Here is a 26,664-nt window from a genome sequence, read left to right as displayed (position 1 = left end):
TTGACTGGCTCCAGTTCAACATGAACAACAGCTTGATTGATTACACACGCCTCAGTAACAATATGGCTGCAGCTCTCAGATGATTAGAGAGCCTTGAATTTTAGTCTCCTGAGCTCAGGATGCAATTTGAATACTTTCAATACCTCCCCTCACAACCCAGCATGCCTTTTCATTATCTTAACAGCCCTGACAATTACATGTGAGAGTGATAAAATGGAAATGTATTGATTAGTAGATTTATTGATTAATTGTTGACCTATTGATTAGCTGTAAATTACCTCCCAAGGATCCATGCATATATGAATATCCCATAATGTAGTCTGTATGCTACACATACAGAAGCACACAGTCCAGCGTCCTTTATGAAATGGCCTCATTTCCCATTCTAACTAAGCCCACACTAGCTGTGTAACTTCTATATTTTGATTTGAGTAATGAAATTCTGATGAGTAAAAACAACAAGTTGTGGTGATACCAGCGGGTTGTATGTGTTATGTCTTGGCCAGGAGCAGGGATTTGCAGAGGTCTCCGCTGGTTGTCTGGCAACCTCGCAGTTACGGCAAGAGGTTACAGCTCCCAGCCAAGAAATAGTCTGCCACCAAACCCCCTGTAACAATACAACTTATTCTATCTAAATATAACATGTTAATGAGCTTTAGAGGTGCTGGTAGGTGTGGTTTTTTAATGGAGAAAAAAAAAAGTCAGGCCAGCTGTTTCCTCCAATTCTTTATGCTAAGCTTAGCTAACATGCTGCTGTCTCCAGTTCCTATTGAACTGATAAATGCGAGAGAGATATTGACCTTCTCATCTAACTCCCAAAATGTCAAACTACTCCTTTAATCCTTATTGTTACCAATACTCCTAGTAAGGTAAAGGATTTGGGCCACCTCTGTTTAACAGCCCTCACCAAAATACAGTTCTCACCAATAAAAATCTTAGTGTGTATTAAATGTTTGGATCTGAACTCTAGTCAGTTCAGGTCATTACGTCTACATCCTGAGGGATGGTCATGGTGAAATACTTCAAAGGTTAGGTTCTGCAGTACTTGTCACACATGAAATGCAACATGCAGGTTCAAAGAAATATGCAGTAGCATAATGTTGTGCAATCCAACAGCCACAAACTACATGCACAAACCTTTTCACCCATATATAATCCAAGCAATACATACATAAATGCACACTATAAATTCACCTGTCACTACAATCTTTCATTACAGTCCCTACCTATCCGAAAACCACCACCATCATCCCTGTACTCAAGACCTTAGCAATCATAACCCTGATTAATTACCGGCCGGTTGCTCTCACGTCAGTAATCATGAAGTGTTTTGACAGACTGGTGCTAGCCCACATCAAGGGCTGTATCCCCTTTAAGCTCAACCAACACCAGATCCACAGATGACACAATCTCACAAGCACTTCTTACAGCTCTCACTCACCTTAAAAGCCCAAACACCTAAATCAGGATTCTGTTTGTTGACTTCAGCTTGGTATTTAACTCCATCAACATGAACAAACTGGTTAACAAATTGCAGACGCGAGGTCTAGGAACCCCTCTCTGTCTGTGGATCAACTTAATAATCAGTAGCATGATAGCAGCATTTCTGGCTGGGAAATCACACCTCCTCCATTATCAGCTTCAACACCAGCATCGCCCAAGGCTGCATCCTCAGTCCACTCATCTACTCCCTATTCACTAACAAGGGCACTCCCACCCATAGCATCTACATCTTAATAAAATTTGCAGACAAGACAATAGTCTTAGTGGGTATGATATCCAACAATAATGAAACAGCCTACAGGGAGGAGGTCCAGACATGTTCAACGACCGGAACTTCAACAAAAAAAAACCAACAAATGATCAACTTCAGGAACAACTAGAATTACCGCCCCATGGTTGTATGCTTCCACCAGTCAGACTAGTTTCAGATTACATCCCTGTTTATCCAGAGTCATAGAAAATATTAATCGTTTGTTTGAAAGTTTGTCATAATTGGTGTGTGAAGTCTTGAGTAATGGCTAAGAAGTGTTTTGTGAGGTCACACTGACATTGACCTTTGACCACCAAAGTCTAGTCAGTTTGTCCTTGAGTCTAATGACCACTGGTACCAAATTTGTAGGGATTCACAAGACCAAAATCATGTTTGTGAGGTCACTGTGACTTTGACCCTTAGCCACCAAAATCTAATCAGTTCATCCTTGAGACCAAATGGACATTTGTGCAAAATTTGAGTTCCGTCAAGGCGTCAATTCAATATCCACTAGGATAGGACAACCAGACAACCAAAAAACAATATGGCTCTGGCTGTCACTGGTGCGGAGGCATGATGAGAATAACCCTTAGACTGAAGTGTGCATCAAAGGAGAGGAGGTGGAAGCAAGTGGCCAGTTTCACTTTCCTAGGAGTCCACATATCAGAGGACCAGACATTAAGCCTAATCACCTGTTCAAGAAGTCCCACCAGTGCCTGTTTTTTCTGAGGACCATGAGGCGCAACGGACTCTCACAAAATGTGCTGATAAACTGCATCCTGACATACTGATGTACAATCTGGTACTCCAGTTGTACCACAGCAGTCAGGAAAGATTTGCAGCAGGTAGTAAAAACATCTCAGTGGATTGTCGGCTCTCCACTCCCAAACCTGAGGGACATCCACTCCAACCGTCTCCACAAATAAGACTAACATTTTGAGAGACCCCACACACCATTACACCCCCTGTTCACCACCCCTCACAACCATCCACAAATTGACCAATAGGCTGAGAAACTTATCAATAACCTCACTGACCTCAAGTTCAATATATAAGCGCTACAACTGTCGATGTTTACAGCATTTTTATCTATCTATGTTTCCGTACTACCATTTTATGCCTGCATATAGTGTTCATAAAACATATCAGGAGGATTCATGACCTACTGTTCTTATACATAATTAAACAGCCCTCTATCACCAGAATAATTCCCCCTGGCAGTTTACTAGTCAAAGGTCAGGGTTCAGAGTTCATAACACTACTGCTAGTCATGGATGCTGTGGCTTTGAATACAAGGTGGGAGCTGTGGGTGGATGGATGTGTGCCACTGATGTTTGAACACTAGCATGTGACAAATTTCCACAGTGAAACCCAGAAGTGGTTTGTCAAATTATACATTTATTCTGAAAATGCAGGTCCTTTCAGCATTGATTCTCATAAATGATTCAGCAGCCGAATGTTAGGTAGAATCATTCTGTACTATCTGTTGCATTAATTCAGTACAAATGCATTTAGAAATAGAGTACAAAAAGCATGACAACACATTATTTCCTTGAGCTGGTTTCCTGTTTAAAGATTCAAATATTTTAGAAAGCATAAAAGACAAATTTGCAAATAGCTTGTTTCACTTCCCATGATGTTGTGTGGAAATGTGCCAAATATTAAACATAAAGTCTTTGTGCGCTCCAATAAAGGAATGAGGTGCTAATTGGCAGCTTATGTTCTCGTTTTGGCTCATTAGTGAGGTAATGTTTTAATTGAAATCTCATAAATGCTGTATTTGCTGGTTCACTGACACATAAAAACGCAAGCTTTGAGACATCCTGTTCACATACCAAAGAAGAAGAACAGGGCAAGTGAGAGAAAGGGGAAAGGATCTTCCCTTAGGTATGTGCGTGACATGTTTCCTCCAGTTTAATTCACCACTCAAGTAGCATTTGTTGTCAACACGCTGGGATCTGTCAGTACGTGTGGAAGTAAGAGAGAAAGAGTGTGTTGTTGATGTGGATACAAGACCTCCAATGCACTGCAAATATTAGTGAATAGCAGGCAAAATACTGGATATGCAGCTTTGTTTTTTAGTGTAAATTGTTTTGTGTGTGTGTGTGGGGGGGGGGGGGGGGGAGTGGAGGGGGGGGGGTCAATTTGGCTTTGTAATTCATTGTGTATTTGTGACCCTGTTGTTGGTTGTATTGGTGTATCCTGTGTGTAGGTAACATGCTATGCTACATAACTACAGATAAATAGTAGCTATTATTATTCTGTAGAACATTACGGAGACAAATATATCATCTGTCATTTTATGTGCACTTTCCCTGCTTAAATAATTTGAACAATAACAAAATGCACACAAAGATATGTGCATTTTAAAGGTGTCAATATCATACAAAAAAGAAAATTTTATAAGATAATTGTTGGTAATTGGAACAGTCCCTGCTGTCCCAATCTTTAATAATTTATCAGACTGTGTAAATTAAAAACAACATCTGTGGTAAAGAGTATGTCTCATGCAAAGACTCAGCTCAGCCTGAGAAAAATTAGTTTCTGTTGCAACACTTTAGCTGCTCCAACACATTAAATCTGACTACAGTTCAAAACAGTATTGGGACATCATGGGTGGGGCGGTATCATATCAACAGAGTTTAAACAACCCAGTGATTTAACATAGGAGTGCATTACACTCTTTAGTCAGACTAACAGATAAGATATAATGAGGTGCAGTAATACTGGCTGCTGTGCTGGTGCAACATCTGTATCATTTGAAAGACCCCACCCCTACTCCAAAGAAAAAATACAGATCAGTTATGAGTTCTGGTCTCACATAATGTAACTATAAATGTAAGTTAATTAGTTCCCCAACAATCTTAATACTGAAATCTACTGTACCTGTCAACCTTATTGTATCTACTATAGATACAAAAATGGGTGGTGACACCTATGGGTGATAACAGGTACTTTGCTCCTTGGTAATAATGTATATTGTTAGTATCAGAACTCACATAAACAATAGATGATTTTTATCAATATCATTATGTAAGATTTCTGCGTAACTTACATACAGACATATTCACTCTTCACAGCAGAACCAGATGATATAAAGCACTGCAACAGTGTATCTTTTTATGTAACAGAAATTTATTTTTAGCATTAGACAGATATTTATTTTTCTAGCAACAGCATCCTGTCCCCCATGTATTTTGCATAAGACGGAGGGTTATCTATCCTGTATGATTATGGGAGGCAATGAAATATATAAGAAAAAGAAAGACAAAAAGAGATGAGATTGTAACAAAGAGAGAAAGAGGATGAAAGAGACAGACAGATGGACAGGACACGAAAAGATAGAGAGTAAGGATAAGAGAAGGAGAGCAGAAAATAAACGACTTTATGAAGAGAAGCAAAGAAAGGACTATTACTGTATTCACTGTGCTGTAAGCGGCATTTTCTTTACACAATTAGTACTGCACAGCACTGCAGAGGTACAGTATTAACTGTCTGGTTTCCTATGAAGGTGAGAAGATGTGAAATATAATTCCCTTAAAACTGATAGAGAAGAGGCAGTTAAGACAACTTAATGTAATGTGGTGATCAATAATAAGATATAAAACGTGCAGTGTGAGAGGCTGCCATCCTAAAAAGAAAAAGACGAGACAAAGGTAGACGGCTGAAACAAATAGTATTTTGGTGAATGCAATTGAAGTATTAAAATTGCCAAGAGAGGATGAAAGAACAGATTTTCCATTTCCAACTCTGTGTCCAATATTGTTTCCATTTCACACTTCATCCCGCTGAGTCTATACAAAATCCCAGGCTTAAACTTGAAAAAACCTCAGCTGTCAATGTTGCAAATGAATAATTATTATTATGTAATTAATATATTAAATACATAATTATTTCAGGAACAAGACATAAGCTCTCACAGACAGGATATTCTGATTGAACCTGCATTGTAGAACAGGTTATCCAGTAAAGAGCACCTTTATAAAAGGTCCAGATGAAAGGAGCATAAGGTTTTGAAGGGACAATACACTAAAAACTGTATGACTATTTCTGGATGCCTTACTGGCTAGACACACAGGATGAGAGCACATGGACCAGAGTAAAGCTCCAGGTGTGCTTTCTCTCCTTTTTTGTTTTTTTTTTACATGTCCTAGTTCAGGAAACCCCTCCCCCCCTTGTCTAATAGGGGCATTAGTCTTCTGTGAACTGGCACCTGACCAATTGCTTGCCATTTTAAAGGTCAACAGGAAGCTGTTGTAATGAACTGAATTACTTGTTGAACACTTATGTCCGTATAAATTTGATTCCTTGTTAGTTTGGGATCATTAATAAAACTGAGTTAGTGTAGCAGTAACTCCCTTACAAACAACAAATATTTCAGGGATTCCTTTAACTAAAACAAATATGTTTTCTGTGTATCCTGACAGGAAATCATCTTCACCATTTCACTTGTTAATTCACTAAGACTGAAATCCATTCACACTGACATAGAACTCAACTATATTCATCTTATATATTCACACAGGCAAATAGACCATTGACCAAAATCCAAAATATCTTTACACCAGGTTGCACTCAAGAACATTTGCCACACACACACACACACACACACACACACACACACACACACACACACACACACACACACACAAAATGAACACACAAAACAATCAATTCCACATCAATGCTATGAGCTACAGGGCTTTGTCACTGTGAAAATAATCTTTAAATGATCAATAAGTGAGCATGCTTCAGGACTGTCTCAAGCACACACACGTATACATATACACACATACATACACACAAACACACACACACACACACACATACACACAAACTTAAGGGTAATGAAGGTGGGATAAGAAGATGGTGAAACTGGTAATAGGTTTTTGATTAACTGCATGAATCATGAGAGCAGATTAGGTCGGTTGATCTGTGTTACTGGTTAGCTATGAGGAGACACATGCAGTAGTAGTGCTTACATGATGTAACCAGTCTTTCTTGGTGGGTTTTCCATATTTATAATTTCAATTTAATATTAAACCTAGGCGTTTCAGTTCTAAATAAATGTACTTTTTGAAGCTGTTTTCTTCCACTCTGAGCGGACCACAGGGTTCAAATCATATGCTCACACCGGTGCTTGCAGTGTACATGTTTGCTGCAACATCAACTGTGCCTGGACCACTGCATTATAAATGCACATTCTCATAAAACAGCATGTGCACGGACACGAGCACACACCTACACACTAATACGCACTCGCAATCTATTGGACATATTTTCCTACCCAAGGAAGACAGAAAACATCTCTGTCAGCCTATAAATTGTAGTCGCAGTATGCAAGTATGCACTTGGCAGCAGCTGGCAGGTAATAAGTTAGAGGGACATGGGAGGAAAGTGCTTGTTGTACAAAAATTTCCAACAATAATGACAGGCCTATTAGATTAATTTCACACTGACAGTCTGATGTCTCCCAAGGGGGATTCACATACAGTAAACACAGTTTCAGCAACCATAATCCTCTGTAGCTTCACCCATGGTGCTAACACAGGCTACCGGTTCAGTTGCTATTGCAGTAACCAAAACTGTAAGACTTAAACATCAAAATGAAAAATCGGCTATGTAAAAGCAGCAACAGTTAAAAGGATGAGTCATTTTGAAGTAAAAATCCACCCTGAATGAAAATTCACACTAATTTTTACTTAATTGGAGCAAGCCTGAGTTAAACAGCAAAGACAGCTCTGAAGTAATGATAATGTTAATTCTGGAGCTGTTTCGTAAACAGTCCTTGGACACAGAGGGAATGTGGGATGGGCACATTTGAACCCATTTGTTACACAGCAGGGAGCCCTATATTCAATTAAAACTTATTTTGGTGTAGTCATGACCACACGCAGGGGCATCACTTGTTCAGTGTCAATGGAAATCCAAAACATTTGACTTCATGACATCATCTATTCAAGTCTTGATGCTCAGGGATCCAGCTTAGGCAGAAAAAACACTTTTTTTTTTGTTATGGAATATATTCCATTACATTTACAACCCTTTGCAGTGCTTTGAACGCTCTAAAAACACATATGCATAGAGACAATACTAACGAAACTGCATTCTCGTGTTAAGATCCACGGTAAAGCACGTGTGAGCAACTGCAGCATGTGCATCCTGAGACATACACACTTTCAGTGCACAAACAGATCCTATGCACATTTAATCAAGGATTACAATGATATTCATTTAGCCAGGCTATACAAATGCAAATGCATGACATGTGAGCCCAGGCACTCTGGTTGTGTGGTTCAACATCACAGCAACACTGTTCTGTGAGCACTTTGATAAAGCCAGATCAAAGGAGAGTGAAGAAGAGGCATTCAAGACCTCCAACAATAGCCCTCCTTGCAGAGTGCCTGTAACTGGCTTATAAAAGCATATGAATGAATAAAGATGAGGTTTGAGGCTACAAATGTCTGTAAACAAGCCACATAAAGGCTCTCTGGATTTACAGAGGCGATAAGACACATACACAAATGCACCCACACATCCTCAGATACACAGACGAATATACAGCCATTCATACACATTGCTACACACGTCTGCTCAGGTGATGAGATGAAAAGGTGTGGTTTACCTGCTCAACACAATACAAAAAATGCCCAGGTTTTACTTCGAGGTGCATTGTTGAATGCCTTTTAACACCTGTCTACTGGGTTTTGCTGTTGCACATCAACCGCTTCCTAAATGTCCTCAGTCCTGTCCAACATTTCTCCTCACCCATGCTTACAAATCCTCTCTTCCCTTATATTCTGCCACTTTCATTCACCATCTACCTTTCCTTTTCCCCTCTCTCAATTCTTTTGCTTAATCTCTTTAAATGTCTACAGTTCATGCTTTCACCTTCACCCTTGCTGTTTTAACACTGGACCCATATAATCCACTCTCACTCTCTAATTTTTCCCATCTATTCCATTGTCTGTTCTCTCTCCACATTAATTTTTGTCTTGGTCTCAATTGTTTATAAATCTTTAATTTTTGTCTTTCAACACACTTTCTTTGTGACAGCTTCTTCAGTTTCTCTACCTCACTCTATGTGCATCTCTCTAACATCATGCTCCCGCTTCATCCCATCTCCATTTTTATCCTCCACTCTTTGCACATCCCAGCACTTCACAACCTTAATGCTCCCATCTCAGTGAGTTTTTCTATCCTGGCAGTTTTGCCACACTTATCTTTATTTTGGACTAAATCCTTCCATCTATTCCTTCTTAATGCTTTGCCTTACAGCCACTGGGTTATGTGCTAAGTACACTTGAAGGAAGCCAGAGATGTGGCATAGAGGCTTCTCCAGCACTCATTTTGTATCCTCACACCTCTTTCTACTTATCTTCCTCTGGAAAGCAGCAGCATAGCAGGAGGGCTGCATGACATATTTTACGATACAGCTCCCTGGGCATCGTTTTTTTTTAGTTTAGTTCATTCCCACTCTCTTGTTCCCAGTCTCCTTTCCCTTGTTTTATTTTACCTTTAGCAGGCGTACAGATGGCAGGAAAGCTGCATGGCACAGTTTCCTGATGGTCCAGTTGAGTGGCCGTGGTGCGTCCAGCTGGTTCATGGTGCCCACTCTTCACGGTGCAGCCACTGGTGCCTGGCGGCTTTTCCCGGCACCAGGATCAATGCTGCCCCACTAGGGGGGCAAAAATGGGAGAGGGTCTCCAACTCCAACTGCCGAAAAGCATGCAAGTCCCAGGGCATGACCCTCGACGGACAATCATCAACCACTACTGCCACCACCACCGCCACCACCTTGAAGCCTTTACTTCCCCAAGTAGATGAAGCTCTCACCTGGGCAGCTATCTGCCCCTTCTCCCCTCCCTCTGTGCCCTCTTCACCAACCTGGCCCACACAGATCCAAAGAGTTCAAGGCAAGCCAAACCTGGAGCACCAGGATCATCTGATTCCTCTTCCACCAGTAGCTGGAGTGTACTCAGCTCTGGCGCGAAAAAACCCAGAGTGTAATATTTTCCCAAACAACAGAGCAGAGCGCAGCAGTGCACAGCAGAGAAAAGAGCTTGTAATGGGAGAGGGATGCAGGTAGAGAAAAAGAAAGAAGAGAGAAAGAGAAGGAGGAGTGATGGAGATGTGAGGAGAGGAGAGACGAGCAGTGCAGTGCAGTGCAGTATAGCGCAGAGGGCAGAGGAGAGGAAACGAGAGCAGCGCAGAGCGCATAAACGGAGCACCCTGACAGGCAGCGGCTTAGATTTGAGGCTGCATGCACACTACTGTCTCCAAGATGAGAAAGAGAGAGAGAGAGAATGAAAGGGAGAGAGACAGAGAGAGGTGGGGAGAGAGTGGGGGGGGGGATAAAATCCAATACAATTGATAAACAAGCTGAAATTGAAACTCTAGGGATAGGATGCAAGTGAAAAGAATTGCTTCTGTGCATGGGGAAAAATAGGAGAGATGGGGAGAAACTGAAAGAGAGGGAAAGATGGAGAGAATGGGAAGAGATGTGATGAGGCACTGTATGGTGGTCAAAAGGGAAATATGTGAAGCAGAGTCAAAGCTCTGTCTTATAGAGTGAATTCAGACGGAGCTTGAAGACGTAAGCACATTGAACAACTTGGTGCCGTGGCAGTGGAGAGGAGTACGACCTACTTACCTATTTGCACATTAAAAAGCTCTAAAGTCATTTATAAAAAAAAACCTAAAAACAGGACTGTGTAATTTCATATTGCATTAACTGATTTTAAATGCCATTTAAATGCAATGCAGTCTTCTGTTTTAGCATGAATGTTAAGATGCAATTCTAATTTTTCCTTCATCCTCTAAGACCAAACTAGCAATTTTTGGACTATTCAAATGTGTGTATTCAAATATGACGATGTCAGACTTGAGAGTGCAGACTGTCTCTGTCACTCAAATAAAATTACAAAATACAAACAAATCTTTAACAGCATCAGACATTGAAATTAATTAACAACATGAATTAATTATTTTAAATGTATCAATCTTAACAGAAAATTTTCAATTTGAGAAAAAAAAAATGTCTTTAAAGGCACATGCGTATGAACAATATAAAAATGTTTGTATGCATTTCCACTTTACAACATGTATGATACTATGATAATATGTATGTTACTATAATAGCTAAATTATTTTAGTTCTACAAATGCTTGCAGTCTTCTCACTTAACACTATACAAATCCTAATATGTATAATATTTGCCACATATTTCTACAAAAACTGGAAATTATCAGGGGGACAATTATTAAAGGCTAATTGATTCTTCTCGCTGTCTTAGGACACAAGGAGAATTGCCATTTGTAAATGCTATTGGCTCACACCTTACAACAATCAACAGAGCTGTTCAGTAGTATATCAACAATAGCAAACCTTATCAGCGTAGCTGCAGCTCTCAAAGACTTGAATGCTTGATTATGAAGCACACTGACAAAAATGAGCCAGCTATTTTTACTTCATCTATGTTGGTGCTCTGAATTTGTTGTGCCTTTATTTCTATTTCCAGTCACTGGACTGTTTGTCTCCATCAAATTACTGATACACAATACTTACCCAACACCCAAATGCTTGTCAGAACAGAAGATATGGAAAACACAAATTAACAACTCTCTTTGTGATGGATTTGGCATGTCTGAGCTGGTGGGAGAGTGATTCGATGTGATCTGATATTCTGGTGTACAGACAAAACCACTGAGGGTACAGAGGTGTTGATGACAACACATGATGTCTCCTGTTAGATGTACTACACAGTGTTATTGTATTAAAATGGTTAAAATGAATTTCAAAATGAATGCAGCTGCATCAAGCATTAAAATATCTAACTGTACCAGTGCAACACAGGCTCTGTCTTAGTGGTGGCAAATCTGTGCAAATAACAGGTAAGCTTATAATATGGACATGAAATACAAAGTTGGCCTTATATGTGAGCTTTCATACAAGGGAAACTTGAGGAAAAATTATGCATCTCATTCAGTGAAGTAAGACAAGCTGTCAGAGCTATCCTGGGAGCAATATAAAGAACAACAAGTAATTCGTAATGAACTGAGTGTTCTTTCTCCCCTTAGATTAGAGAGAAAAACAATAGATTCTGCAATGCAACACCATATGACTAACCACGAATGATGCATCACCATATTGCTCTCAAAGTGCATATTCTAATACACTGATGACAGTGTAGATGACCTTACTATATTAGTAAATGGTCTAATGACTCTTGAGTCACGACCTCTCTCAGTCAGTCGGCGTTTTGCACTGGCAGTCAAGAACTGACATTAAGAATATCCACCTCACTGAACACCTGGTCCCTGAGGACCTCCAAGACCTCTGGGAGATCTGTCTGTCAACCATACAGCTAGTCACAGTGGAGATGGTGTTTGTGTGTGTGCTTGTATATGCGTCTGTGTGTGTGCTTGTATGTGTGCGTGTGTGTGTGTGTGTGTGTGTGTGTGTGTGTGTGTGTGTGTGGGAGGGAGGGGTGGTAGCAATGGAAGGTGAGAGAGTCTGCCTTTTTCCCCTAACCCTCTCGCTTCACACTCACCCCATGAAATGGTTCAGCAAACAATCTAGAGCTCAGTGCATCACTCTGCACTGCCTGCATCCTGACTCTAGATGGCAACCTTCTAATGCACAATCTCCATCTCAGCATCAGCACCAGCGTTTAGTCCCGACTGTGGCCATTATGGTATAATACCAACTGTGAAGCATTATCAAACTATCAGTTATTTTACTAACATAAAACCAGAGTGACTGCCTTTTTATTACTAAATGCATCAGGATACAACAGGATAAGTCTGCATAATCTTCCTACCAATAAAGCAACATACATATTTCAACCACCAGAGGGCATCAGTTCAACACACCTACTTCAGAGAGTGTCTTGTTTGTTTTATCCTCTCACTTTTCTTGGCTACACTAATTATCACGACATTAAAAGGCATTAAACACTGGCAAAGAACAAGACCAGACAAGATGATATTTAAACCTCTCACAGTGATTCATTTCCCAATGGGAGCTCAAATTGGCTGGTGAGGGAGGCGATTTACTGGGAATTACTTGAGTCCTTCAATGCTTAGAGCTTGTATGAGATGGTGAAAGCAATACAATAAATATCCAAAAATGTTTTGTAACTCACATTTTCAGAGTGTTGTATGATTATTTATAATAGAGCGAGTTGCGCCTAAGGTGAATGGCAAGAGATCTCATCTTGTTAACTTGAACAGATATTTCCCTGTACTCGTAGCATGATTAATGTGCCAACTAAAGTCACTTTGCTCTAGTGCCTGTAGATGTGGAATTATGTGGTATTATGTAAATGTAAGAATGTGTGTGCACATCCGTGTGAATAATTTACTCACGACTCATAAGCAGTTATGCGGAAAATGTACATTTTATCGTATGTAAGTGAATGAGTGTGTGCGAGCATATTTAAGTGTAATAAGACTGGGTGGGTGTTCTGTTCAGTAGTCCATTTCTTCTCTGAGACATCTCTGCTACAGGTAGACCTTGTGCCATCACCTATCTGCACTGTGACAGGATTGAGAAAGAAGCCCATTTCCACCTGTCATTCAAGCCATGCCAGAGAAGCTGCAAGCTCACTGAAAATGAGAATCCTCTGCTATTATGTGTGCAAAAAATTCTTGTAAAAGAGTGGAGATAAGTGAGTTTATACATTGTTATATTGTATATACAACATTTCAAATGGTGCCCTGGCAATATTTTGAAAGAATTTACTGAATTGAACAACTGAAATGAATCATGCGTGGGGAGGAATGAGGAATAAAGATTGTGTCTTTAAATAAAGTATCCGTCTACAAATGCCTGTGGTGAAACTATGCTATGACACACCATGAAACAGTAAAGATAGACGAAAAAGATCAATGTTAAACTTATGTGAAGAGCATGTCAGTGCAGGTGCCTTGAAAATCGGCATACGGAGCTGTGTCAGGATCTACCTATACAATTTTGCCTGTAAAGACTTGGCTGAATAATGTATGTGCCGAGATGCTCATGTTTTGTTTGAAGTGAAGATTTTTTGTGTACAGAAAGGCAACCATTTGACAGAGTATACTGCAAATTCTCATTTGTTGTGACTCAACATTTAACAACAACTAACTGTAACGGTGTTTACTCAAGAGACAGCATCTACTTGTTCTTTTTGTTGTAGCAGTACTTCTTTCTCTATGTGAATTGGTACCATAAAGTGTTATAGATGACTGTGTCCACCAAATGGACACATACAGTTACACACTGACAATGCTACTGTTGGTTTTTTTAGTATAATAAGTGACTGAAGGTATGTGTTAACACAGCTGTCTGCTGTAGATTGATGGTGCCAAAAGCCTTTATCTAATTTGGCGCTCGCTACCTCTTCTCTATGTGATCCTTGTCCCCTGGAGGATTCCTGTAAGTGACAGTTCAATACCTCCCTCCATATGCACTCAAACACACAAAGGAACACACACACAAACACACACACATATATATGCACACATGCACGCACACACACACACACACACACACACACACACACACACACACACACACACACACACACACACACACACACACACACACACACACACACACACACACACACACACACACACACACACACACACACACACACACACACACACACACACACACACACACACACACACACACACTCTACTACCCCCTACTACCCTTGCCCTGAGGAAGCAGGAAGACTTCTGCTGAGTCGGGTACACTCCTCCATCTGGAGAGAGGCAATGATTATTAGCCTGCGGGATGGAACCACACGCACACATAAGGAGACACACACTCACATACACAATGCAAGTCTCAAAATATGTTGTTTTGTCCACACTTTTTTGCTTCTCACGATCAGTCACTATGAGCCTCTAAGTCATGAGTCCAATCATAGATCAGATGTGCCAATGTATATGCCAATGCCCCACTGTGGTCTAATGCCTCATAAAATGTCTATAACATGTCTTTACCCTTCTAAGTGCAACTTAGTTACTCATGTCCCACAAGCTGTCACAGAGAGCCCGCTGTCACATCCCTGAAATCAGGTCCACATTTTCCAGCTCTGGCATTTAGGCTTCCAGCAGTTCTGCTAAATGTTATCGACAGGTGCAAACGACTGTTGACAAACAGCAGCGTTATCAGTGAAGCCAGAGGTAACAGACTGATGGTAGGCCTACTAATTAAAAAGTAATGACCTGTCCATGTGGTAGTCACTTAAGCTACCCTTTATCACAGCTTAACACAGTGTTGTTTCTTACCAGTAAATTTTACTCTATAGATCAATCATCCTCTTTTTACCTTAGTATACAGCCTGATCTGAGGGGATTAAAGGATCCTATGATTCCTTGAAAATAATGAAAAATGTTTTTGTGACTTTCATATAGGCTGAGTTAGAGTATTTTATTCTTTATATTTCTTAAACTTTAAATTTTATTTAGTCGAATAACTACAAGTGATGTATGTCTATATGTTCTATAACATACCAGCACTTGTGTTGCCACCTTAGTGAAACACTTTACTGTGGTGTTATTAGCACCATCAATTTGCTAATCAAATTAGCAGCCCTTGTTTTCCTCCTACTATAACAGCTCTCTCTGCCTTGCTTTGCATTAATATTTGGTAAGAGACGCATAAATGACACTTATAGGACAGGGGTGGAAGGTAGGTTAGGGGACAGCAGGAGAGGTAGGTAACATTTGTGAGGTACATGATAAGATTGAGGGCAGATACAGAACATATAACATGAGCACGATTAGTCAGGGTGTTGAACAGTGGATGAGAGTTAATGAGACTGAGACAAGGCTGGCAGTGAGGCAAAGGGGAGAAGATGGAATTGAAAACTTAATGAGGAAAATTTGAAGTCAGAGAAGGAAAGAGGAATTAAAAAAATCTTCCCTCCAGATAATTTCAACCTTTTAGTTTAGCACATATTATTTCATGCTGTGAGGTAGTCTAACAAGGAGCAGCAAGAGTCAATCTTCTTTTCCCTGCAGTAGAAATTATTTATGTGGCATTTTACATTCACCGTAATAGAAAGGAGTAAAACCACTAACATCTCAGAACTGCATAAGTGTTATATTGATGATTTAAATACTGGATCCTACATTTCATGCTGTTATGGTCGATATTTGAGTCTCAATGAGGTGACAGAAGATAGATAATGTCTAATGGTTTGATATATTATATATACAGTTGTATGCAAAGGTTTGGGCACTAATGGGCAAATTTAATTTTTTTTGTTTTTTGTTTTGTTGTTTGTTTTTTTGTTGATTTTGATTTTAGAAAGGAAAAGTAGTAAATACAACCCCGGAAACAGAGACATTAAAATGGACTTTTACTTTGTTTACTTTTAATTTCATGAGCCTAAAAAGAAGCAAACCTCAAAATCCACCATGAACTACTTCAAGGGACAGCCCTCAGTCCCCTAACCTGAAGATCACTAAAAATCTGTGGCTTGATCTTAACCATGCTGTGTGTGCAAGATGGCCACAAAATACCTGACCTTTTTAATGGCCGTTTCCTGCAAGGGTAGTATTTACTTTTTTCTTTTTAATTTGCTCAAAGTTTTGCATGCAACTGTATATATAAAGTGCAAGGTTAAACATAATGACTCTGTACTACAGACAAATGTGCAATAGTTGCTTTGTCATCCAACCTGACGGACATCGGACAAACTAAGAGATAAAATTCAGCTTTCATTAAAGGTTCAGTATGAGCACTAATATCTAAACTATGAGGAAAAAGGTGACACCATCCACCCAGAGGCCCTGCTCTGTATTTAAAAGAACATCATGGGCCAAATGGAAGCATGCTAAATTAATGTCTTTTCAAAACACAACCATTACAACGTGGAAAGGTTAATATAGAGTTTACAGTATGTACAATCTGACTGTTGGTGCATGTAAATTGCATGGAAGAATGTATTTGTATGTATGTATATATCAGGAGTTGTATTTGTTAAATTTTATTTCAAAACCATAGTAGTGAGGACATTTGGGCTTGTCCTAACAACTTCAAAGTTCTGTTTGAAGGTTTAGACTTGGTTTTAGGGTTAGAGGTTGAATTATGTTTAGGTTGTAAAACATCCTCACAACTATAGAAAGGTCTGTCTGTCTGTGTGTTTGTGTTTGTGTTTGTATGTGTGTTTGTGTGTGTTGCTTCAAATTGCCCCAAAACTCACATTTGCATAAACAACACAGAGTGGTGCAATTATGGGAACCTTATAACTTATAATTTGCTATGAATAATGTCCATGAACTACAGGCGGTCCTTGGAAAAGAAATCATTTTGTAGTAATATGCCACCTAGTCTGTTAACTGTACACATAAATTCCAATAAAACATCTACTAGCAATTCCAAACTTACAGTAGTTGGTTTGCAAGCACACAGGCTGCACTGACGCATTATTGTTTTCAACAAAAATCAAACATTATTTAAAATTTTCATTATCAGAAATCAAATTTAAATTGAATTTTAAAATACCATTTAAATATAATACCAGCTAGTCAACAACTCGTCCGTCAACAAAGATCACTTAATGATGAAAGGGAAGATCAAAGCAAAGTTCACTGCAAATTGTCCTCCAGACTGTGCTGTAATGGTATAACTGTTATGCTGTTATTCTGTAATTCTTAATGTTTTATAACACTTTTCGTCAGTATGGCGAGCAGAGTTTCTCAAAAAAATGAAAGTGTTTGTGTGTGTTTGGATGAGTATGTCAAGCTTTGATCTAAAACCTACCTAACAATCTTTTTCTATCACACAGCTAAATTTTGACCAAATACTTAACGCAATACTTTCCACAGTAGTCCTATAAAGAAAGTGTTTTAACTGATTGTGCTTTTGTTTGTGCCTTTATGGTTTGAGGTTTGTAGGAGTTCACTCCATCAGCCTAAAATACAGAGCTGTAAAAATATGGAGGTAAAGTTATTTATTAAGTAAACTGTCGAGACTTCAGAGCCAGCCAATGAGAAAAAATGAAAACTTAGGTCCAGGTCTAAAATGTCTGGTGTTAAGCTTTTGAAGAAGTACTTCTAAGAATCAGAGAAATGCGACAAAGAACCACGGCAAGAAAACATTGGTGCAGTCCCTCTGAGACACACCACTCTGATACTGACTGAGAGGGCAGAGTTAGAGAAAGGGGAGCCAAGGCAAAAAGAGTGAAGAAGATGAACAACTGGACTAAGGAGAAAATGATGGAGAAAAGAGGACATGGCAGAGAGACAGATGAAGGAAGACAACAAGGATAAACATTGAGTTATACCCATTTCATGCATATCATTGTTGAACCCCAAATTGCTCTTTTGCATAATGATGCTGCATTAAAGCAGCTGAAGCAATTCCAGCCCTCACATTAAGTTTTCTATCTGCAGTAGAAATGAGCCCAGGAAAGAAACTGTTTGTGCACTGATACCCAGTGCCTATCATCAAGCATTTAAGGAGTTTTAAATGCAAAAAAGGAGAGCACCAGCACTAATAGATCGTTACATAATGTGACCAAATTTGGTCACAAATTCAATTGTGTATCATTTTCTGTCTGTGCATATTTTAACTGTACATGTCTAATCTTGTTCACAGGTCTGTCTTGAAGAAGAGCTGAATCTCAATGAGATGAGACTAGCAGTTTAAATAAAGGGTTAAATACACTGTATTTGCAGTAGTGGCATTACAATGCAGATACTATTGACTTCTAAAACAGCTTTGTGTGCACCATCATGAAAATAAAACAAACAATGTCTGTCCTCAGAAACAGCTGGTAATCAGATGTTTTATGCTCTGTGGAGAAGCCGACTTGTATTCTCTTTCTGGTCCATTAGGAAAGTGCTGCTCTGTCTGTGCTGAAGTTTACCCAACTCCACATGCTGAGAATATATTCCTCCTACTAACAATGTACTTATCAGGGTAGTTCCCTTTCCGAATTTCACTGCACTGTGCCTGGATTTCACTAACTCTGCCTAGTTGGTCCCACCCCTGTGTGCAATATTTTTCCAGTTAAAAAAATATTCAAAGAACAAAGTACTAATGTAATGTTTTTAAATCCAGTCTCAGAGTCACTTAGCTCTCAAATCAGGGGAAAGCCAAGCTGTTTGCTATTGAGCACATTTTCAGTCTGTGCAGATCAATTGTGAAACCTGGCTTTGAAAACTGCATCCACCATGATCTTTTAAGTGTACTGTTTCCTGAAATAGAAAGATCAGATATGAAACTGGAATTGATGAGCAAAGCAATGTTTTTTCTTTTTTTTTTTTTAGAAAAAAACATTTAGGAGCAGAGATTATTAATTGGCAAAGAGGAGATCCTCAGGCAGATCTGAGAGCCGGAGAGGAAAGGCACAGGTTGGAAGAGAAGTCACTCAGATATTAACCTATAGATCAGGGATGCAGTGCCTTCAAAGTAATTAAAAAATAAAAAGAAATGACACATGACACATAAATAAAAACTAAGTCCAACCACATGGAAATGAAAAGTATGGTTTCTAAAACAAAAGCAGGACTCTGCATCTTTGGAAATGTGATTTAAAATATAAGTTTAAGAATTAAAAAGCACAACTAACTTTTTCACAACTGAGTAAAAACCCAAGATGCCACAAGACCTCTGGACATTTAAATTTGTCTGAACCAATTACACAAATTTAGTTTTGTCTAAAGAATTTAATTAGACAAAATTTTTGGACATCCAGCTCTAGACAGTTAACAAAAGGTGGCAGGTGAGTGAGGCTGCAGGGCTTAGCAGAAAGTGTCAACTGCTTTACAATGAGAGATATTGCAATGTCTACATATGATATGCCTCAGGAAGAAATAAGACTGGCCCCAAAATTGAAAACTGCTTCACTGCAGAGGTTATTTAGGCTATGATCAAGTCATTGTTGCCTGTGGAGATGAAAAGAAAAAAAAAGGAAAACCATTGGAAAGCTGTATCAGATATGCCGACCCACTGCTGGACTCTGTTCATCAGAATGCCACTGTCAACCGTTTCAAAAGCTGCTGTTAAAGTTAATATTCACAGGACACGATGACTGCACTTACTCCTCTTCTCAACAGGAGATCAGTGCAGTGCCTATCTGGCATTAGCTTAAGCCCCCAAGTCTCTGTCAGTCTTGTGCTCAATGTAGAAATAGAGCAAATACACTCTCTCTGTCACACTCTCACACTCACTCACTCAAATCTATATATATCTATGTATATAGCTTTAGCGCTTGCCGATCTAATCTTCTGAATCAACAGAGCAATGCAGACATGGTTCAGTGTCAGAAGACACTATAATGAACAGTCATTCATTTCACGCAAATGCTACAGAGTAAACTGGCATCTTTAAACCTAAAGCCTTATTCTTCAGCACTCTTTGTGGCTTTACTAGACTTTTGATTCATTAATTCAATCCAAGATTGAGTTGAAAAACTTTTAGTGAAACTATCACAGACAGAAAGATTTCCAGAGACTAAGATAAAGAATATTGTAATTTTATTCATCATTTCTACCATCTACCTGCTTTGATAAACTAATCTGAAACATGCCAATAATAGCGTGCATAAGATAATAACAAGCCATTATTTCTCTCTGGGCAAGAAGGCAGAGTTTGGATCAGTCTAGTTCAGGCTAGTTGTACCTGAGTGTTTGAAGTAGCTTGTGTTTCAGTGTGTTTCTAGGTTGTCCTAAAATAAAAACAGGCCTCAGTGCTCAGTTGCGTGGATGGAACCAGTGAGGTGAAATAGTGGATAGTACACCTAATGGGTCAACCTCCTCCATTTTGTCCCTCTGTTTTTGAAATGAGCCCCCATTGAGAGGGCCACACACAAACGTAAAGCTACAAAAACTTGCACACTTACACACACACACGCGTGTGCAACACACACACTCTGAATGACTGCCTGCAATGCTGTATATGAAAACAAAATGCCACACTCCCCTGACATAAATTCTGCATTAGCCACTGAGAACCTCCAAGTTGCCGTAGCAACGTAGACATTGTGTAATTACCGTCTTGCAGGTCGGTGTAATAAAGCTGGACCCACAGCCTAGTGGCCCCGGGGCCCCTGGTAATGGCTTTTATGGCAATCATTATTGCCACACCGCTACATCAGGAAATACATAGAGGGATATGCTTAACCTCAAAGCGCAGAGCTCATGGCATCAGACAGAAGAGCTTCAAAGCCACAGTTGAAAGAGAGGGTGCAACATGGGTTTCAGATCAACAGATCTCTATTCAAAGATCTCTAGATTTACATAAATAAAAATATCTACATTTACATTAAAATGACAGAGCTCCCGGTCATAGGGTTTTCCTATTCTAGGTTTGGTGACTGGTTTGAGGAACGTCTGCAGTGAGCACAGAAAAGAAGGCTCTCCATAAAATATCAATATCAGCATTGTAAGAATACTTAAGTTTTCAGCATACTATGATGGAGGTACACCCACTTTCCTGAAATATAGAGCATCTCTGTTGATATCATGAGAAATTATTACACTTTTATGAAATAAAATATCAAGCTTCAGGGACAACCAGCAGATGTGCTACATCACACAGTAAAGGCCATGTATTTAATGAGTGAGGTGAATGTTTAAACTGCCAGCAAGTTACTGAATTGATAAGACGAGATGTGCCAGGATCTGTCTGATTCAGCGGAAGAGGGGACAGTGATTGATTGATTACACTGAACGTTCGCTGAGCAATAATTAATCAGAGCAGCATGTTGAAATGTTGGGGAGAAAAAAATCTTATGAATTTTACAAAGTAGATAAAATCAGCTCCATCTGTCACAGTCAAGTAGGAATGGATGCGGAAAAAATGTGCACCATGCAGACACAAGGGGTCATGCACAAAAACCATGCGCGCGCCATTTCCCGCACACAAATTGGTATTCATAAACACAGAATGTGCGCACCTAACACATTCCTTTGACCATGCGTACACATGGTTTCCAAAGCCATCCAAGTTATAGTGAAGTGAAAATACAAAATAAGCAGACACACGTAATTTTAAAAATAACCTGCTAAAATAACCTAGCTTCATTATCATCATCATAACCGTTTACACAGCAATAACAATTCAACAATTCTTAAACTGAAATAAATGTTTGTGTGCTCAATGTTTTCTTGAGCATCGTTCAATATCCTAATTATTTATTGTGAGACATTCTGTAAACTGTTTCTATACTTACTTACTTCTATACTATACTTTAATATTTACTAATCACAACTTTTGAGTCCTGTCTGGTAGCCTAATTAAGACGTCTCTAGTCCCAATAAATGAATAAAACAGGACGTCACATTTGCAGTGATTGGACTAAAGTATACTGATGCACGTTTTTGCCTCAGTTTCACAATCAGTGAAATTATGCTTCTTTCTCATCTTTCTTCTCTGTGCCATGTCGATAACTTGTGGTGGAGACAGTGTTTTTTTGTGCAAACTGATTGATTAAGGGAGTGTCCTCATCCATTTACGGCTATTTAGGGGGGTAAAATACACCCATTTTCTCAATGAGTGAGATTTATAAAGTGGAACATGTGTACGCATGGCTTTATAATTCTGATTAAAAGAATGCATAGTTCTGGTTTTGTACATACACATAGGTTTAGTCTACGCAGTTTTATGCATCTGGCCCCAGGCTGATGTTTGTTTGATAATCACCACCTATTCTCACGTGTTACCTAAAAGAGCCTGCACTGAGTTGAAGTTTAAGTCTGTATTTACCTGCTGAACTTGCATCATCAGCTCCATGTTGTTTTGTTTGCATCTGTGTATTTGAAACAGGGGCACTGCAAAGTTTACCATCTCCACAAAAATTTCCTTAGGGAAACTTTCAATATCGATGTGTTTCAACACTAATGTAGAGTGAAAAAAAAAATCTATAGCTCAAGGGTTTAAAAGAAGCCCAGTCTTGTTCATGACATCAACACACAGCATCAAAATCAGAGAAAGATTTCAGATTTATTGGAAAGGAGTGAGTGGGAAATGGAAAAAAATCTGACTTATCATTTCCTTCTGCATACAAAAAAGCTGTAATCTAATGTGAACTGTCTAATGGAGGCTGTGTTGGCTGAGGCATGACTGAGCATCTCTGAAACGTTTCTGTCCGTGTCTCTCTCTCCACTTCTGTTCCTCTCCCCCTGTGTCTGAGTGAGGATAAATTAGCAGAAGGAATTCAGAGGGAGGCTTCTTAGAGGAGGGTTTAAAAAAGCTTTGATCAGGACCCATGCCAGTAATCTGACAAATCCATAAGGGGGGCAACTCAAATCATGTTCTTTTGTAAGAGGCTATATATTGCTTTGGCAAGTCACTGTGGCCTGTTTTTATGAATATGTGTTGACTCCATCCTGCCCTGATGATAATTAACACATGTCAATTAATTATTCCAGTGATTTAGGAATCCTATAACACTACATACCCCCTGGTCTTTTCAGTAACTATTCAAATATTTTGGGCTACACGCCTGGTTTCGATTTGGTTCCCTCTATATGTTCATGTCTCTCGGCGTGTGTACAGTATGTGCATGCATGTGTCATCCAAACAGCTGTGGAGTGGATAAGAAACCCCTGGAGTTCTCCACTCCAAGTACAGCCGATTCCACTTTTCTTTCACTTGGGCATGAAAATGTGCACATAAAAGTGATTTCACTTCTATATCCGTCCCCTTAGCATTAGTGCACTGGCCTGGACAGAATAGAGCACAAAGTGGGGACAAAGCTAACTTAATAACAATAGCACACTTCAATCAGTGTGATATAATGAAAAGGAGCTTCTCAATTTCATTCATAAGCCCCTCACAGTGTTCACTTCCACAAATGATCCAAAAGCCTTGCAGAGAGAAAGGATTATAGAGCTGTCATAAAACCTCTCCCTCTCTTAAATCACATGGAGAAAGGAGAGGGGGATGAATGGATTTGCAGGTTAGTAAGATGAAATAAAAGAAAGAAGAAGTGATAAATAAAAGCCCAAATAAACCAAGAACTCTCGTGGAGTCTGATCACATGTTCAAAGACCGATGCATGTGTTCATAGCATTTTCAGGACTACATGAAAAACAAGGAGCTCTTGATGGTGTAGGATGTGGTATTTCATCTACAGAAGTCTGTCAGCTCCTTTTTCCTATTTTTAGTGTTTTAACCAGATAAAAGCAGACAGTGGAGGAAAACTCACTAATACTTCAGTGAAACTTGGCAGGCTGCATCAAAGAGTCAACTAGAGTCAGACTGCAGCAATGATGATGAGTGTTTTTAAGGTCAGAATACGCCTTCCATCGGGTACGTCATGTTTGCACACACCACACATACACATAGATAATGTCTGTAAGGTCAGCTGTGGTCATTACCTCAGCAAGGTGAGTTGAGAAATTATTGCCACAGCAACAAAAGTTTGCCATGCGACCTTATCAAGCCGTGTCCTCTTGCTATCCTTTTCCCTCCCTTTTCATGGCCACAGTTCATTTTGCCCTTTCTATTCCCCGGCCCAAAAAGTTCACCATGCACATCATCTCTCTGAATGGTATCTAGATAAAAGATCTCCTTAGTTAGGTTTCAAAGAAAAAAGAGCTGTGCCACACCCCACTGTGTGTGTGTGTGTGTGTGTGTGTGTGTGTGTGTGTGTGTGTGTGTGTGAGTGAGTGTGTGTGAATGAGTGAGTGAGAGTGAGTGAGTGAGTGAGTGAGCTAGTGGAGAGAGATAAACAGATAAAATGTACATCTTTCATTTGTAATACCTAACACCCTTAGACATCTCAAAATTACCACGCCTGCTCAACCCCCTCAAACTGAGAGCTCCATCTGTATCACACACTTTTCTCCTTCACTGTCTCACATACACACACAAAAACAGTCACATACAAATAAGTGCTTTCATCCTCCCAAAAGATGCTTTGTCTCGTTCTCCCACTATCTAACACCTCCCACTGCCTTCACTGCTTAAACAAATTCTACATGATACTTTAGGCCGTTTCCAAGCTACTGTTGCTACGGATGTCAGTCAACACCCTCCACACACATATACACATACTCACAACATCACTGCCATCAAATAACCAGCTTATTTATACTACTGGTATGCCACTGAAACGTCTGTTAAGCAGATTAAAATGTTGAGGACTTAGCTGCGTTGGCATGCCAGCAGCCCAGCCTCAGGTTTATGACTCAGCCCCACCGGCATGCTAACAAAAAGTGAAATGAAAGTCTCAGGCATTGTATGACAGTTACTGAGAGAGACCAATTACTGAGTTGCCCCAGACCAACTCTCAAATGAAAAAAAACTTTTTGGTAATCTGGGCTTTTGTTTTGCTGCTAGTACTCCCTGGTTTATTTGGTGCTGTGGTTACAGGGCAGTGTGGGGATTGATGTGTTTACATTTCCACACATCCATCTGTGCATCTGCTACCCACTACTCTTTCTCAGGATGGCTCTCTCATCTTTCCGCTTCCCTCCCCTTTGATACTCAGTATCTCTTTAATTAGTATGAGATCCATAACAATGCTACTGATTTACAACTATGCCGTGGGTCCTATCCATGCACACTGTTGAATGCATACTACAATACGATAATAAGTATAGTTATAATTAGATACAGGGGATGATGATAGGAATGTCCCGATTAGGTTTTTTTGGCCCTGATCCCAATCCAAGTCCTAATACTGGGTATCTGCCAATACCAAGAGCGATCTGAGACCAATCTATAGGAGCACAAGATGTTCAGTTTTGATTAAATATGTGTCTGAGACATTGGAATAACAGATGTAGGTACATTAGCTACTTCCCGGTTGAAAACTATTAAATTGATCATCTTAAAATATTTATATATATTATATATAATATGAATGAAAGTGTGAGGTGCCAACTTCTGAAAATGACATGTAATTCTGTTGGAGTTGTTTTAACTTCAGAAACAGCAGTGTTAAGGAGTTGAGGTTCTTCCCTCACAAATGATCTTTGGCTGAGTACAGACACAATAGCAAAGTTTAATTTTGGCCTATCAAGTTACTCATGGAATTAACATTAATGAGTGACATGAGAAGCTCCCAGCTGAATGTTTGTGCACTGTTTTTCTTTGCCAAAAAGAGGGAGTCAGAGAAAAGCAACGCTTTATATTCTGCCAACATGGATGTGAAAATTCAGAGTCTCTCACACCAATGCGCCAAAAAAAAAAAAAAAAATTCACATTCATACACTCTAATTTATGGGCTCTTATACCAAGCTCAGGACATTGCTAGATGATGTCCAATCATGAGAAGCAAGTACTGTTACAGCTGTCATATGCAGCAATCTGTTGGTGAACTTTTATTAGGATTTGTTAGGATTAACATAGCACTGTTTGTCATAAACTATTCATCTGCTCATGGTACCTGTGGCCACAATTTTTTTTTAAACACCATTTTATTTTCATTCTGTGAACCCGGTAACTCCTACACAGTTCAGATAACACACACAATTAAACTTCAACTCATACATCAGATTTCCCCATAAAATTCAAATTTCTTTTTCAGGTAGTCAGCAGTTCTCAGATCTTAATACAGAAGAGTTGAACCCCCATCTTATCCAATCATCTGCTTTGTGTCTTGCAAAACAGTTGTCAAACTGTGAGAGTGAAAGCAAACAGACAGGCAAAAGGAGTGAGCTAGTGGAGATAGCAGTGTGCATTGTTGTCTGACGCAATGTCTTTGACAGCAGAATTGACAGCATGAGCCAACATACTGTAGGGGATGCTGAGCATAATCAACGGGATTTTCTTTGTAAACAATTTTACCACAGTGAAGTAAGAATGCTGCTAGCAGGCCTGGGGTAAGCAGTAAAAATGGAAACGTTACACACTTAGCCAAAAAAAAAACTAACAGAAACAACAAAAAGTTTTACTGAGACAATAATAGTAGTAATAAGATTCAAGCAAATGCCATTAACAGACCATCTGTC

At 39.4% G+C, this 26,664-nt stretch overlaps 1 protein-coding gene across 19 annotated transcripts in view; it reads right to left on the bottom strand.

Moving 5' to 3' along the window:
• The window catches only part of trpm3 (transient receptor potential cation channel, subfamily M, member 3), a 138,318-nt gene that overhangs the window by 101,299 nt on the left and 10,355 nt on the right, over positions 1–26,664 (bottom strand). For 7 of the 19 annotated variants that reach the window (XM_056375827.1, XM_056375829.1, XM_056375838.1 and 4 more), the window contains exon 1: positions 9,270–10,010. The exons of the other annotated variants lie outside the window; for them this stretch is intronic. In XM_056375827.1, coding sequence (XP_056231802.1) covers positions 9,270–9,359 — 90 coding nt within the window. In that variant the 5' untranslated portion in view covers positions 9,360–10,010. Of the gene's footprint in view, positions 1–9,269; positions 10,011–26,664 lie in introns of those variants that run through there. 19 annotated transcript variants of the gene reach the window in all.

This window comes from Seriola aureovittata, chromosome 5 (assembly GCF_021018895.1).
Source record: "Seriola aureovittata isolate HTS-2021-v1 ecotype China chromosome 5, ASM2101889v1, whole genome shotgun sequence".
NCBI lineage: Eukaryota > Metazoa > Chordata > Actinopteri > Carangiformes > Carangidae > Seriola > Seriola aureovittata.
The sequence above is the reverse complement of the archived record's forward strand: the minus strand, read 5'-3'. Positions and strand labels throughout refer to the sequence as shown.